This window comes from Bufo bufo, chromosome 5 (genome assembly GCF_905171765.1).
Source record: "Bufo bufo chromosome 5, aBufBuf1.1, whole genome shotgun sequence".
Taxonomy (NCBI): Eukaryota; Metazoa; Chordata; class Amphibia; order Anura; family Bufonidae; genus Bufo; species Bufo bufo.
The window spans coordinates 461,543,529-461,558,664 of NC_053393.1; the positions used below are offsets into that span (position 1 = coordinate 461,543,529).

At 46.0% G+C, this 15,136-nt stretch overlaps 2 protein-coding genes across 2 annotated transcripts in view; both read left to right on the forward strand.

Annotated features, from left to right (window-relative positions):
- LOC121002302 (ATP-binding cassette sub-family B member 5-like) overlaps positions 1-15,136 on the forward strand; it is a 1,125,761-nt gene that overhangs the window by 164,564 nt on the left and 946,061 nt on the right. The gene's annotated exons all lie outside the window — the stretch shown is intronic.
- Positions 579-15,136, forward strand: part of LOC121001543 (ATP-binding cassette sub-family B member 5-like) — a 34,136-nt gene continuing 19,578 nt past the window's right edge. Inside the window, exons 1-6 of the mRNA XM_040432666.1 lie at positions 579-1,341; positions 5,985-6,036; positions 6,120-6,260; positions 8,278-8,434; positions 9,471-9,668; positions 10,718-10,924. Of these exons, the coding sequence (XP_040288600.1) occupies positions 579-1,341; positions 5,985-6,036; positions 6,120-6,260; positions 8,278-8,434; positions 9,471-9,668; positions 10,718-10,924 (1,518 nt within the window). The remainder of the gene's footprint in view (positions 1,342-5,984; positions 6,037-6,119; positions 6,261-8,277; positions 8,435-9,470; positions 9,669-10,717; positions 10,925-15,136) is intronic.

Genomic DNA, 15,136 nt, shown 5'->3' on the forward strand with positions numbered 1-15,136 from the left:
TATAAATAAATTAATTAAACATTTTATAAAAAAAAAAAAAAGGGGGTGAAAAGAAATGATTATAGAGTGTTACTCATGCTTGATTGATGGAGTTTTAAGGAAGGGGCGATATACTTGTTCAGTGCTAGTTAGAGGCTATCTATATTTTTGATCACACGCCTCTACGTTTGGCGCCATGACGTACGCAAGGATCTTACATGTGATTTTATTCCAGGATTTGTCTCATCCTTCTTCATACACATTCTGCTCGTTGTTTCAACCGTTAGGGTACAGTATGGCAGTAACTATGTCGTGATTCTATTCCGTTCTCTCCTTCTGGTAATAGGTCAATTGTGCCACGGTCAGACTCACCATTCACTGAGGTGTTATAGGTCCAGCTATCGCTTCTCCTTGGCTCAGGTTCTCTTTCTCACTCTTTTTTTTTTCACAGTTGCATGGGTCTCGGCCTTCTCACAGCCACGTCACTTCGTTCCAGTATCGGTTGACAGTCAGGAGTTGATTTATGCATACTGTATCCGCAGGGTATGTCACATGCTTCAGACATAGTGGAGGCTTCGGTCGACGAGAACCCCGCCAGGATGTCAGAAGGGGGCAGTGTGTCGTCTCTTCGCACTTGGACCGTCCCTAGGCTGATGTCCAGACGGAGTATTGCATATCCCGCTACTGCCAGGAAGGCTGAGTTATACCGGTTATTGGTCGTTAACTCAGGCCCTCAGCAGCAGGAAGAAGTCTCCACGGTCACGGTTCAGAACTCGCTGACACAAATCCATCTGTTGCTGAATAACTTGACTTCATCCGTCACGGATGTGCAAACCAGGTTGCAAGCGGTTGAGTCACGTTGTTTTGCTACTACTCCGCATACCATCGATGCCGCTGTTCCATCCACGTCTACGGCGACAGGGGCAGGTATCCCTGTGACTGCGCCCAGTATTATGCCGGCACATTTTGTTCCTGCCAATCTAAAGAAGGACATCCTGGAAGGTAGAGATGTCAATCTAGCATCCTTACTGGTCGCTACCCGGGATCTGTCTGATAGTAGGGTAATTGCCTGTGGGGATGTGTCAGTGATCCTGAAAGGCCGTGACCATAGGCTGAACCGCAAGCTCACGGTTCCTGAATTTGTGCTCGCATTTAGTTTATACAGAGACGTAATCTGTTCAGTTCGTCCCGAGAGAAGGGAAGAACTTGACTTGTACTTGTTCAGAATAACTGAGTTGGGGTACAAGTATGGTGGTAGTTCCTTCTACGACTACCATTGTTCTTTCTCGGCCAAGGCAGCTGCCGCCTTAAGCCAGTTCCAGTTTGTTACCAACTGGGCCAACATTGATACAGAGATTTTTTGTAGGCACTTTGCCGGGCTTAAGGCGCCTTCATGCTCCCTGTGCCAATCGATTGACCATTCCACTGCATGGTGTCATAAGGCCGCTCAGAGTGAGGGGTCTAGTTCTGCAGGTCCTGTTTCCGGCCCGTCTGATCCTCACAGATCCTCGGGTTTAGTTGACAAGCTGGGCAGACCCATCAAATTTCTCGGCAGGTCACAGATCTGTAACAATTTCAACTATGCTTCCTGTAACTTCAGTCAGTGCCGCTTGCTACACATATGTACTAACTGCTTCAGAGCCCACCCTAAAGTAGTTTGTTCATTAAAAGCAGATAATAATTACATGTGTGTTGTTAATATAGTTCGTTTGCAGCAGTTCCTATGCAGGTATCCTGACCCGGGCTTCGTGGAGTTCCTTAGTTCAGGGTTCATGTTCGGTTTCCACACTGGGGTGGTGGCCCTCCAGATTCCACACACGAATGTAGGAACCTACAGTCCGCTGACCAACACCCTGAGGTTTCCGATAGGTTAATAGCAGCGGAGTTAGTCAAAGGTTTCCTGATAGGTCCTTTTTCATCATCACCCTTTGATAGGTGGAGAATCAGCCCGATAGGAGTTGTGTTTGGCAAATTTAGTAACAAAGAGAGGTTGATTATCGACCTGTCCGCCCCGCATGGTGCCCCTACACCTAGCATCAACTCTCTAATTCCGTCAGAAGAGGTTAGCATGAGATATGCCACCATAGATCAAGCCATCGCTCTTATCTTACAGTTAGGTCCCAGCACAATCCTTTCTAAAGCCTATATTTCAGACGCCTTCAAATTACTACCGATCAAACCGTCCCTCTGGCAGTGGTATGGCATCAAATGGAGGGGCCTTTATTATTTTGCTTCCAATCTCACATTCGGGTCTAAGAGTAGCCCGTGGTTATTTGACCAGTTAGCCAAGGCGCTCCACTGGATTTTAGTCCATGAATTCCACTGTAGAAATGTTATTCACTATCTGGATGATTTTTTAGTTGTTGAGCGTCCTGACGCTCCCCCCAAAGACCTTCATTTGCTGCTGGAGTGTTTCAGACAACTAGGGGTTCCTGTCTCTCCCAAGAAAGTGGAAGGTCCCTCCACAGTCATCACATTCCTTGGTATAGTCTTGGACACCCAGAACATGGTTGCCAGGTTGCCAAGGGACAAATTACAGAGAATCAGGGAAGCCGTTCATAATTTCACATCTACTAGAGTGGTCAAAAAAGTTCAGCTACAGTCCCTGTTAGGTATGCTGAACTTTGCGATGCGCATAATTCCGCAAGGTAGGGCATTTGTATCTCGATTACTTTCTCTCCTTCCTACAGCCCCTTCCCAGGATAGCAGCATAGGTCTGGACGATATGGTCATGGCTGACTTAAACATGTGGGATCATTTTCTCACGCAATGGAATGGCATCTCGCTCTTTGTTCCCACAATATCCGCTAAATCCCCCGTAGTTTTGTCCGACGCCGCCGCCAATACAGGTTTCGCTGCTATTTTTGGCAACCATTGGTTAGCAGACAGATGGCCAACCGAAGTTAGTTCCATTCCTGGGTTTTTCCGTACCTCAGCAGTTTTTGAACTCTACCCCTTAGTGGCAGCATCCTATACCTGGGGTCAAAGTTGGTCAGGTCAGACTGTGTCCTTCGTGTCCGATAATGCAGCCGTCGTCGAGATTCTCAATAGTGGGTCTTCCAAGTCTCCATATGTCATGTCATTTCTTAGGCGCTTGGTCCTTCTGTCATTACAACACCAGTTCTGTTACATAGCTTCACATATAGCCGGTAACCACAACGCAGCAGCCGACGCGTTATCTCGTTTTAATTTTACCCTCTTTTCACAGATCTGTCCAGAAGCAGACGCCATCGGGAGCCCAGTCCCTCCCTACGCTGCTCTAATCCTTCCATAGACGCTCATCTCGCCACCGCTCGGTCACTGTTACTCAAGTCCCTCTCACCCAGGCATGGTTCTCTCCGGTTCTGCCGAACCGTTTGTTAAAATTTCAGGCGGTTCGCAGGACCGGTGAGAAGCAGGGATCCCGACCCGGTCCTGCAGCTGCGCCTGCACCCCTGTATTTTTCAGCCTGCGGCCGTTACTTACAGTCAGTCAGCGTGAGCGTGGCTGTGTGTGTGTCAGCCAGTCTTCCACAGTGCTGCCGCCCTCCCCCCGCCCCCAGCCTCGCAGTCATGGCAACAAAGGGGAGTGTCTTGAGAGTGAGCAGCGCCGCGAAGCTGCCAGCCCAGAACAGAGAAGGAGAGAGGAGTCCTCTCACTGTCTGCAGAGTGCCCTAGTTGCTGACAGTCCACACCCCACACACAGCCATGAAAGATTGAAGAGCCGGCCCCTAGCCTAACAGAAAGGAGTCTGGACAGGTCAGGACTCAGGACAGCCTGGTTGGTTGAGTGTGATTTGTGTGACACTGACAAGTTGGCATTAAGGAGGGGACCACCGACCAGGGGCTGAAATTGAAATGTAACAACATAACAAAAATGGAGGGGGCCATGAATCTGTGGGGAGAAGCTATATGAGAAGTTTGAGAACATGGAGGGAGCCATGAATCTGTGGGGAGAAGCTATGTGAGAATATGGAGGGGGCCATGTGGGGAGAAGCAATGTGAGAACATGGAGGGGGCCATGTGGGGAGAAACAATGTGAGAACATGGAGGGGGCCATGTGGGGAGAAGCAATGTGAGAACATGGAGGGGGCCATGAATCTGTGGGGAGAAGCAATGTGAGAACATGGAGGGGGCCATGTGGGGAGAAGCAATGTGAGAACATGGAGGGGGCCATGTGGGGAGAAGCAATGTGAGAACATGGAGGGGGCCATGAATCTGTGGGGAGAAGCAATGTGAGAACATGGAGGGGGCCATGTGGGGAGAAGCAATGTGAGAACATGGAGGGGGCCATGTGGGGAGAAGCAATGTGAGAACATGGAGGGGGCCATGAATCTGTGGGGAGAAGCAATGTGAGAACATGGAGGGGGCCATGTGGGGAGAAGCAATGTGAGAACATGGAGGGGCCATGAATCTGTGGGGAGAGTGCTCCAGATTCGGTTGTTAAAATTACAGCGGCAGCAGGAGATGAGCGCTTCAATTCCAGAGTTTAGCTCCTAAGGCTTTTTAAAAGTTGAGTGGTATGTGTGTAGTGTATATATAGTGTATTTGTGTGTAGCATATATATGGTGTATGTAAATATGTCGTGACTGTGTTGCATATATATGGTGTATGTAAATATGTGTCGTGATTCGTGACGCGCTGCGTATCCACCGCTGAGTAGGGAACCTGTTGTTAAAAATTTGAATCCCACCCCTGCTCTCACCCAATACAGCCAGAGCCTACCAGACAGGTTGGAAAGCCTTCCAGAGGTTTCAGGACTCTCATCCGCAAGGTGACACCGAGTTCGTTCCATACATCCTGGCGTTCATAGGTTACTGTCACACCAATCTGAAACTATCCCACGCCACGGTCAAGTCCTACCTCGCAGGGGTGCAACATTTTAGAGCCATGAGTTTCACCCAGCCAGGTTCATTGTTTTCTATTCATGTCATTAAAGCTACTCTGAGGGGTCTCGAGAAAAGCGACTGCGAGTCACGCACTCGCCGGCTACCCGTCTCTGGCCAGCTTTTCCGCGACCTTTCCGACTTGTTAGACAAGAAACCATTCGTGCCCTGCACAGTTTGATAATAAAAGCTGCCATGTACCTGGCCTTTTACGGGTTTCTGAGACCGGCCGAGTTTACTTCCCCGGCTAACAGCAGCAAGTACGTTACTCTCGGTCAGCTCTCGGCTTCCAGAAATGGTTTCATACTCTCTCTACTCACCTCCAAAACCTCTCAGGTAGGCCCTCCGACCCAGGTGTTTTACTTCCCGACCTCTCATCATTGGTGTCCCGTGCGCGTGCTACAACAGCTTCTGTCCTCTCTGCCAAACAAGCCGCCCGGCAGTCCTTTGCTACCATTCAATAATTCTCACCTTACCTGTCCCCAGTTCATATCTCATATTCGTGTTTTACTAACTAATCTGGCAATAGACCCATCCTCAATATCCGGGCATTCATTTTGCATAGGGGCGGCATCCGCCGCGTCAAGGAATCGGGTTCCAGCACACATAATCAAAAGACTAGGTCGCTGGCGTTCGTCCTGTTTCAGCCGCTACGTTCCATGTCCGTACACTGAAATGAATCTTGCCTGTCAGAATTTGGTGTTTTGAATAAATGTTTGTAGCATTCCGATATGATAGTAATTGTTGTTCTTTTTGGCCTCCTTCAGCTATCCCTTCAACATCACGGTTTCGGCATAACTCTAACCGCTTTAGCTAGCCAGCAGGTAGGAGTCCTTCTTCGTGAGTGCCCGACCACAAGTGTTAAGGCCGATTCATTGGCCTGTATTTGTTGGAGGGGCACGGTTGCCTATATCATGGCACCTCTGCCCCTCCATCAAAGAACGTTGTGTCAAACTCTCCCACCCTACCCACCCTCAATCTCAGCTTCTCACCAAGGGGATGGCCTCCTTCAGCTATCCCTTCAACGTCACGGTTTCGGCATAACTCTAACCGCTTTAGCTAACCAGCAGGTAGGAGTCCTTCTTCGTGAGTGCCCGACCACAAGCTTTATTTCACATATCATTGACTTTAAATGTTTTCAGATTTCAATGACCAGTCACAACGTAATGAAGATCAGGTCATGTACAAATATCTGTAGGTGTTTACTGGTATGCACGATGTACCCTTTTAGTGTACGCACGTTATTTTAACATTGCCTTTAACCTGTTATATTTTAGGAATGCTCAGCGCAAGGCTCAGACGTATGGCATCTGTTTTGCATTTAGCCAGTCCTTCATACATTTCACCTATGCTGCAAGCTACCGTTTTGGGGGTTATATGATTGAAATTGGAAGGATGAACCCAGAGGACGTATTTCTGTAAGTATTTTTTCTAGGGGTATTATATTGATGGATAGCAGGACTGTGGCTGATGAATCTCATTCTTGTCTTGCATTGCTGTTTAACTGAAATGGGAGCAGATGACATAATATGAAATAAAGATAGAATATATGTTATATCAGCAAAACAAATGCATCTTTCTAAAATGGTGTATGTGAATATTGAGGCAGTTAATTAAAATATAATAAATGTCAAGGGACATTTTTCATTATGTGATTGTAAAAAAAGACTTGCACTATTGTATCTGGTTGTGGGGGAAGGGGCATTCTAGCTGGCAGCAGAGGGTGGGCTCATTGTCAATATGGGCACTGCGGCTGATACTAGGGCACACTGTGTGGCTAGCACTCTATACACTGTGGCTGGCATTTTATGGAGGAGGAAGAGTACACTGTAGCTGGCACGGTGGCAGAAGAAGCGTGGCTGACAAGGCATTGACGAGGGGAACTGTAGGGCACTCTGTGGGACTACTTGACATTGTATGAGGGGGCACTCTATGACTGGAAGTGGCACAAACCAGTTAGTACTGTAAAGGGTACACTGTTGCTGGCACTGTGAAAAGAGAAACACCTATATCAAATACCAAAACTGCAACGCATGTAGAAATATATTAAAATATCTTTATGGTGGGTGGTTCTACTTTGGAGCTGCCGATCAGGGTCTGTATTATATTGCTTTATTTGCACTCTTTTGTCTTTGGATAATGATATTCCCCAAACCATTATCCAAATGCCATTTGTGCATATTTTCCCCTATTAGACATTGTATATGTTACTACCGGCGACCCCGAACGGCCCCCCTTGTGGTTTGCTGCGTTTTGATATATTTCTACATGCGTTGCAGTGTGTTTTGGTATTTGATACAGGTGTTTCTCTTTGCGTCGTTGTGTGTCAACACCTGCATAATTATACGGTTTTTGAACAAATAGCCCACATTTATAGGTTACTATGTTGCTGGCATTGTGTAGGGCAGGCTGTAATTGGCACTGTATTAGGGCACACTGTGGTTAGCAGTGCAAGGGTATTCCTTCAAAAAGTGATATAGCAGGTTATTATAAGGAATAGGGATGAGCCAACCCAAACTGCAAAGTTTGGGTTCGTAACGAATTTTGCGAGTTTGGGTACCCGGACCTGAACCCGGACTATTCCACTGAAGTCCGGTTTTGGGGTTCAGGCAATTTATGATTTACTTTATTATTTTCCGTTATAACATGGTTATATCGGAAAATAACATAATACTTAAGACAAAAAGGCATTCCATTTTGCATTCTGTCATAATAGAAGTCTATGGGAACATTGCAGATTTATTATGTTGCCCATAGACTTCTATTATGACGGAATGCAATATGGAATAGGTCTCCCTTTTGCATTCGGTCTTAAGTATTATGTTATTTTCTGATATAACCATGTTATAACGGAAAATAATAAAGTGAAGTTCAGGTCCTCATCGAATTAAATGGGGTTTGGATTCAGATTCGAGTTAGAGTCAAGTTCGGGTCCTGAATATGAACTTTGACCTGAATTTCGTCCGAACCTGGCGAACCCAAACTTCCACGGATTCGATCATCACTAATAAGGAATATATCCTTACGTTTTTATGAAATCTTATAAAGAGCAGTTTCTAATATTTCATTTTAACTTTGTAAAACCCAGCGCCTTTTAAGTAAAGCAAAACTTTTCAATACTTCTTCATGGCGTCCTCCAGGCTACGCGTTTTGCGCAATGTAGCACTTTATCAGAGCCTGTAGGCCTGGAGCTGTGATAAAGTGCTGCATAGTGCGAAATGTGTAGCCTGGAGGATGCCATTAAGAAGTTTTTAGTCTTTATGTATTAAAAGTCATGTTTTCTTAGAAGGCGCTGGATTTTACAAAGTTTTTGCTCTGAAAGCATTTCCCACCCGAGATCCGGGGAGTGATCAGTGCTGCCACAACTACGTAACCACAGTATCGTGCATCATTAGTGGACTCTGGGTGAGCTGTGCAAACTTTTTTCTATTTTAGGGTGTTTTCTTGCCTGGCGTATGGAGCTCTTTCTGTAGGACAAACATTATCCTTTGCTCCTGATTATGCAAAAGCCAAATCTGCAGCTTCCCATTTGTTTAAATTATTCAACTCTGAACCATCTATAGACAGCTACAGCAAGGATGGACTGAAACCAGTAAGTCAATCTCTTTCAGCAGGTGGGGTGTAACCTATGTTGTTTGGCATGTTGGTTTTTCTCACTGTATGTGTTGTGCATGTTGACATTCTCTAATAATTTTCTATACTATACCCCTGATGCTAAACCCTACAGTTCCTAACCCTAAAGGTACATTCACACAACTGTAAGTGCTCCATGCCCGTACTGTGGACAGCAAATTGCAGTCTGCAATGGACAGGCACCAGCTGTGTGCATTCCGTGGTGTGGATGGAGACCCATTGACTTGAATGGGTCTGCGATCCGCAAGATATGGCAAAAGATAGGACATGTCCTATCTTTTGCGGAACAGAGGCATGGATCAGAAGCCCTCGGAAGCTTTCGGGTCCGTCCCTCTGCACCACAAAAGATAGGACATGTTCTATCTTTCACCATATCTCGCGGATCGCAGACCCATTCAGGTCAATGCAAATTGCAGTTTGCAGCACGGAGCACTTTGGGTCATGTGAATGGACCCTAATTGGTTACAGGGCTACTGACTGAGGACAGATAACCCAAACAGACAGTACTGACTTTCTCTAGTCCTAATGACCCCTACGTGCTTCATTATGCAACTCATCAAGGGGAAAAAATAGACAAATAAGAGGAACTACTGGTCAGGAAGACAGTAACACATGTCTGAGTAGCAGTTACAGCCACATGACTGTAAGGTGAATGAATATCCCCCCCACTGATGACATGAGAAGACATTGTATGCCTCTTAAAGTAAAAGACTAATACTCAACACTGTGTTCCACTGGCACAAAATTTGGCCAGGGTGTGGAAAGCTGCCTTATGAAGCGGACACACATTTGAGCTTCATGTTCACAGTAACCACTAAGGACCAGGCCTAGTTGCATAACCATTAAGCGTGTGTCTCCATGGAGCAAGTCTTTGAGTTTGTTGCATTTACAACATGTGTTGCCTAAATATTCCTGCACTATATATAGATATATATGTTAAAGAGGATCTTTCCAATATTGCATTATAACTTTTTATTAATAATATCTACAAATAGGAAACATATGAAGGAAATTCGGAATTATCCAAAGTGTCCTTCAATTATCCATCTCGTCCAGATGTGCCTGTTCTGAAAGCACTATCAGTTGCAATATCAAGAGGAGAAACAGTGGCATTTGTAGGTAGCAGTGGATGTGGAAAAAGCACCTCTATTCAGCTTCTCCAGAGATTCTATGATCCATCCCAAGGAGCAGTGGTAAGACCTCAAACATTATAATAATGTATAGGAGAAATGCAGTAGAAAATAATTTGCTGATATGTCATAGATGATCTGGACAGATGATATAACAAAATGATCTGGTATGAGGGGGAGAGTCAGAAGGCTCTGTGAGACAGTGACAGGTCTCACTCAGGTTAGAGGCAAGGAAGGGGTGGATAGTGTGGTCCACACCCCTGTTCCACCACAGGTGAGAGAAGCTGGAGGTAATCAGCCTGGCATAAGGCACCTCCCAGAGTGTCAGAAAGGGGGTAGTGTGTTACCTGTGGACAGAGGCCTGGAGGCTCTGTCAGTGTGTTATCAGCTGGGCAAGGCTGAGGGACCACAAGGCTGGGAGATAGCCTGGAGTTGGGGGACGCAGCGACGCCTGGCAGGGTCGCAGGGCCATAGTCAGGCGGACTACTGAGCCCCAATCCCCCACAAGAAATACTGAACTGGAGACAGTGGGTGTACTGGACTCTGTACAGCCAGGAGGCTGTGGGACATTGGCTGACAAAGCCGCATGAGTTCACAGGGTGTGAACTGTGACTTTAGGTGAGTCAGGATATTATATGTTTAGTTAGAGCCCAGCCGGGCAGGTGTTTATTTTGTACCATTTATGTTTGGATTGCTGAGGAGCCAAATAAAGTGATGTTTGGACCAGAAACTTGGTGTCTGGCGACGATATTTGTGTGAATCACCCCCAGAGAAGAGCTAAACCCCTACAGCTCCTATACATATTCGAATCATTGTGTTTGGCCAACATACATGAAAATGTGTATGGCCAGCTTAAGACCACATCACCTGCAGCCTCACTGGTACAACAGTGTGATGGACAGGCTATGTATTAGTGTATTAGAGAAATACATAACTTTTTACTATATAACGATAACATTTTTGTAACATTGGACGTTAACTGTTATATAAGTGTGGCCATAGAGAAACATATTTTCATAGGGGAAAAAAAACTTTACTTTAATAAAAAGGCGTGCTCATATTAGTCTTAACTTTTTCTATCAAATCTTAAAATGTAAATTTTTTGTTTTCAGCTGTTTGACAAAGGAGAAGCCAAAAATTTGAATGTTCAATGGTTAAGAAATCAGATAGGAATTGTGTCCCAAGAGCCAGTGCTGTTTGACCGCAGTATTGCTGAAAACATTGCCTATGGGGACAACACTCATGAAGTGCCTAGGGAGGAGATAGAACAAGCTGCAAAGGCTGCAAACATTCACTCCTTCATAGAAGAGCTGCCAGAGGTAAATCTTATTCGATTAGAATAACATTATAGAACGCATACCCATTTTGCATCCGTAGTCCATGTATGTAGTCCAGGTTACGTCTTACGGTCAGTATTTGGTTTGTATTTTGCATCAGTATTTGATCAGTAATTGTAAGCCAAAACCAGGAGTGGGTCCAAAACAGAGATGTAATAGAAATATTTGTATCTCTTCTGTGTTTTGGACTAACTACTGCTTTTGGCTTACAAATACTGGTGCAAAATACTGACTGTGTGAAAGATGCCTTAGGGCTCTTTCACACCTGCGTTGTTGTCTTCCGGCATAGAGTTCCGTCGTCGGGGCTCTATGCCGGAAGAATCCTGATCAGGATTATCCTAATGCATTCTGAATGGAGAGAAATCCGTTCAGGATGCATCAGGATGTCTTCAGTTCCGGAACGGAACGTTTTTTGGCCGGAGAAAATACCGCAGCATGCTGCGCTTTTTGCTCCGGCCAAAAATCCGGAACACTTGCCGCAAGGCCGGATCCGGAATTAATGCCCATTGAAAGGCATCAATCCGGATCCGGCCTTAAGCTAAACGTCGTTTCGGCGCATTGCCGCATCCGACATTTAGCTTTTTCAGAGTGGTTACCATGGCTGCCGGGACGCTAAAGTCCTGGCAGCCATGGTAAAGTGTAGTGGGGAGCGGGGAGCAGTGTACTTACCGTCCGTGCGGCTCCCCGGGCGCTCCAGAGTGACGTCAGGGCGCCCCAAGCGCATGGATCACGTGATCACATGGATCACGTCATCCATGCGCATGGGGCGCTCTGACGTCACTCTGGAGCGCCCCGGGAGCCGCACGGACTGTAAGTATACCGCTCCCCACTACTACTATGGCAACCAGGACTTTAATAGCGTCCTGGGTGCCATAGTAACACTGAACGCATTTGGAAGACAGTTCCGTCTTCAAATGCTTTCAGTACACTTGCGTTTTTCCGGATCCGGAGTGTAATTCCGGCAAGTGGAGTACATGCCGGATCCGGATAACGCAAGTGTGAAAGAGGCCTTACCTGGTGAGGAGGATCCGCTAAGTCTGGATGAGCAGGCCTGGAGCTGGCTAGACAGGTGGCGCTAGTGCAGCAGGGCAGGAGCACTGATAGAGTAGAAGTGGGAACCTACCAGATCTAGAAAGGTAGTTGATTTGCAAGAGCTGCTGATCTGGTACTGTAGCTGTGCAACGATAAAACTGAAAAGAGCTGTAGTAGTGCTGTGAAATGCTAATTTGTGGATATGCAGTGATAAAGCAGGACTGAAATACACTTGAAGTAGCAGGGCTGTAATAGTTCTGCATAAAGCTGAGTTGTATATGTGCAACAATGAAACAGAATTGAACACACTTGGAGTAGAACAGCTGTACTAGTGCTGTGAAATGCTGATTTGTGGACATGCAGTGATAGAACAGGGATGGAATACACTTGGAGTAGGAGAGCTGTAATTGTGCTGTACAAAGCTGAGTTGTAGATGTGCAACAATGAATTTAATAAACTTGGATTAGCAGAGCTGCAGTAGCAAATCAAATGAAACTTGTAACTGAGTAGCAACAGTAGCAAGTTTAATGTAACAAAGTAGAAACAGTAGCAAGTCCAAACAAGCAGGAAGGCAAACAATAATCAAGTGAGTGCTTCCTCTGCCATGGTATCCTGGCAAACAGGGGCTCCAGAGCAAAAGGAGGGGCCATGTGCAGTGCTGGTGTCACAAAGAGGGGGAGGGGATGGTGCACCACTGACTCCCCCCACACCCCTGTCCCTGCCTACTTGCAATATCGATCCTAAGTAACGGAGCACAACTGGGCGGCGTTCCCTAGCCTTGGTAAGTGCAGAGGGACAAACAAGACAGACAAACATAGAATGGTCAACAAGCCGAGTCAGAACCAGGAGGTAAATACAGTACAAGAGGATAAGCAAAGACGGGTCAAAAAACAAGCCAAAGTCAAAAAACAGGAGAAGCGAAGCAGACACAAGGAGCAAGCAAGGATGGAGACGATCAATGAGTCAGGAGTCAAAAGCCACAGAATCACACTAGGAACTCTGGATAGGACCTTATTCAAAGGCAACATCTGGACAGCAGGTTGCCTGTATATATAGTGGGGAAGAGGAGACATGTGACATGGCCAGCGCCACATGACTCATTCCCCTGCAACCAGCCGTGCGCCGAGTGCTCAGCTCAGCGCTCGGACTCCCTACAGTTGCCATGGGAGTGGAGGCCGCCGATCGCGTTAAGGAGGTGAGTGCGGCCGGTTCCTCCCCGCCCCCGTTGCTGTGGAGAGGACGACGATGATGAAACTTTTTAATCAACCTAGTAGCATGAATCCGATTAACTGGTACCCAGGAACTTTCTTCAGGTCCATAACCCTTCCAATGAACCAGGTATTGAAATGAGTTTCGAACTCTCCTGACGTCAATGATTTTAGAAATGACTAATTCATTTTGATCATTCACCTGTACCGGGTGAGGGGCTGCCTGCGATGGAATTACGGGCGAAACATATTTCTTAAGCAATGATTTGTGAAATACATTGTGAATATGGAACAAATCTGGCAGCTTCAACCTAGAAGATACGGGATTAATAACATTGAGGATCTCATATGGACCAATAAAACGTGGTGCAAACTTCCTGGACGACACCTTTAGCGACAAATTTTTGGTGGACAGCCAAACCTTTTCTCCGACCTGAAAGTCCACCCCTCTGGAACGCTTCCTATTAGCCTTAATTCTCTGATTCTCCTGAGCATTTTCCAGGTTCAGTTGAACCTGAGCCCAGACTGTGCACATTTCTGACGTTACCCTATCAGCTTCAGGGTTAGGTGAAGGAACAGATGAACCAGAATTAAATCGAGGGTGGAAACCAAAATTGCAGAAAAATGGAGACACCCCAGTGGAAGAGATCACACGGTTATTAATGGCGAACTCCGCCAAAGATAGGTATTTTACCCATAACTTCTGGTTATCAGAGATGTAAGATATTAGAAATTGTTCAACAGCCTGATTAGGCCGTTCGGTTTGTCCATTGGTCTCGTGATGAAAGGCTGACGAAAAGGACAAAGATATCTCACATATCTGACAAAAAGCTCTCCAAAATTTGGAGACAAACTGGACACCCCTGTCAGACACAATGTTTTCAGGAACTCCATGCAATCGTACCACTTGTTCCATAAACACAGTAGCCAGAGTCTTGGCATTCGGGAGCTTGGCTAGAGGAACGAAGTGTACCATTTTACTGAATCTATCAACCACTACCCAAACCACTGACTTACCGTCAGAGGGTGGCAAGTCAGTAATGAAATCCATAGAAATGTGTGACCAGGGTTTACTAGGAATGGGTAGTAGTCGTAACTCACCAGCAGGACGCATTCTTCGAGTCTTGGACTTGGTACATAATTCGCAAGCAGAGACATAAGACCTGACATCCCTAGATAACGTGGGCCACCAATAAGACCTGGACACAAGTTCTCTAGTGCCAGCAATTCCAGGATGCCCACAAAAAACTGAATCATGACACTCACTAAGCAGCCGGAGACGGAAATGCCCAGGAACAAAAAACTTATCTGTAGGTGTCTGTGCTGGAGCTAGATGTTGCTCTGCCTCAATATGAGATGCAAGATCCGCGGATAATGCTGCCACAATGATGTTAGCTGGTAAGATGGGTTCAGGAGGAAGTCAGGGGGTTGAAATGCACAAAAGCTTTGAGACAAGGCATCAGCCTTCACATTCTTACTTCCTGGCCTGAAAGTAATAGAGAAGTTAAAACGCATGAAGAATAATGCCCATCTAGCTTGAGGAGGATTCAGCCTTTTTGCCGACTCAAGAAACAATACATTTTTATGGTCAATGACAACAGTGATGCAATGTTTGGCCCCCTCTAAAAAATGTCTCCACTCCTCAAAAGCCCATTTGATTCCCGATTACCAATATCATAGTTCCTCTCAGTGAGAAAAATGCACAAGGTCTTAAATTAATGAGGTTAGAGGGTCCCTGGGAAAGAACAGTCCCCACTCCATCCTCAGAAGAATCCACCTCCACTATGAAAGGTTTCTCTTGATCCGGCTGAATCAAGACTGGGGCGTTCCTAAAAGATCTTTTATGGGTTTCGAAGTCTTCAATGGCCTCCAAAGACCAGTTAACAAGATCCACCCCCTTCTTAGTAAGGTCAGTCAAGGGTTTAGCAATTACCGAAAAATTTTTGATAAACTT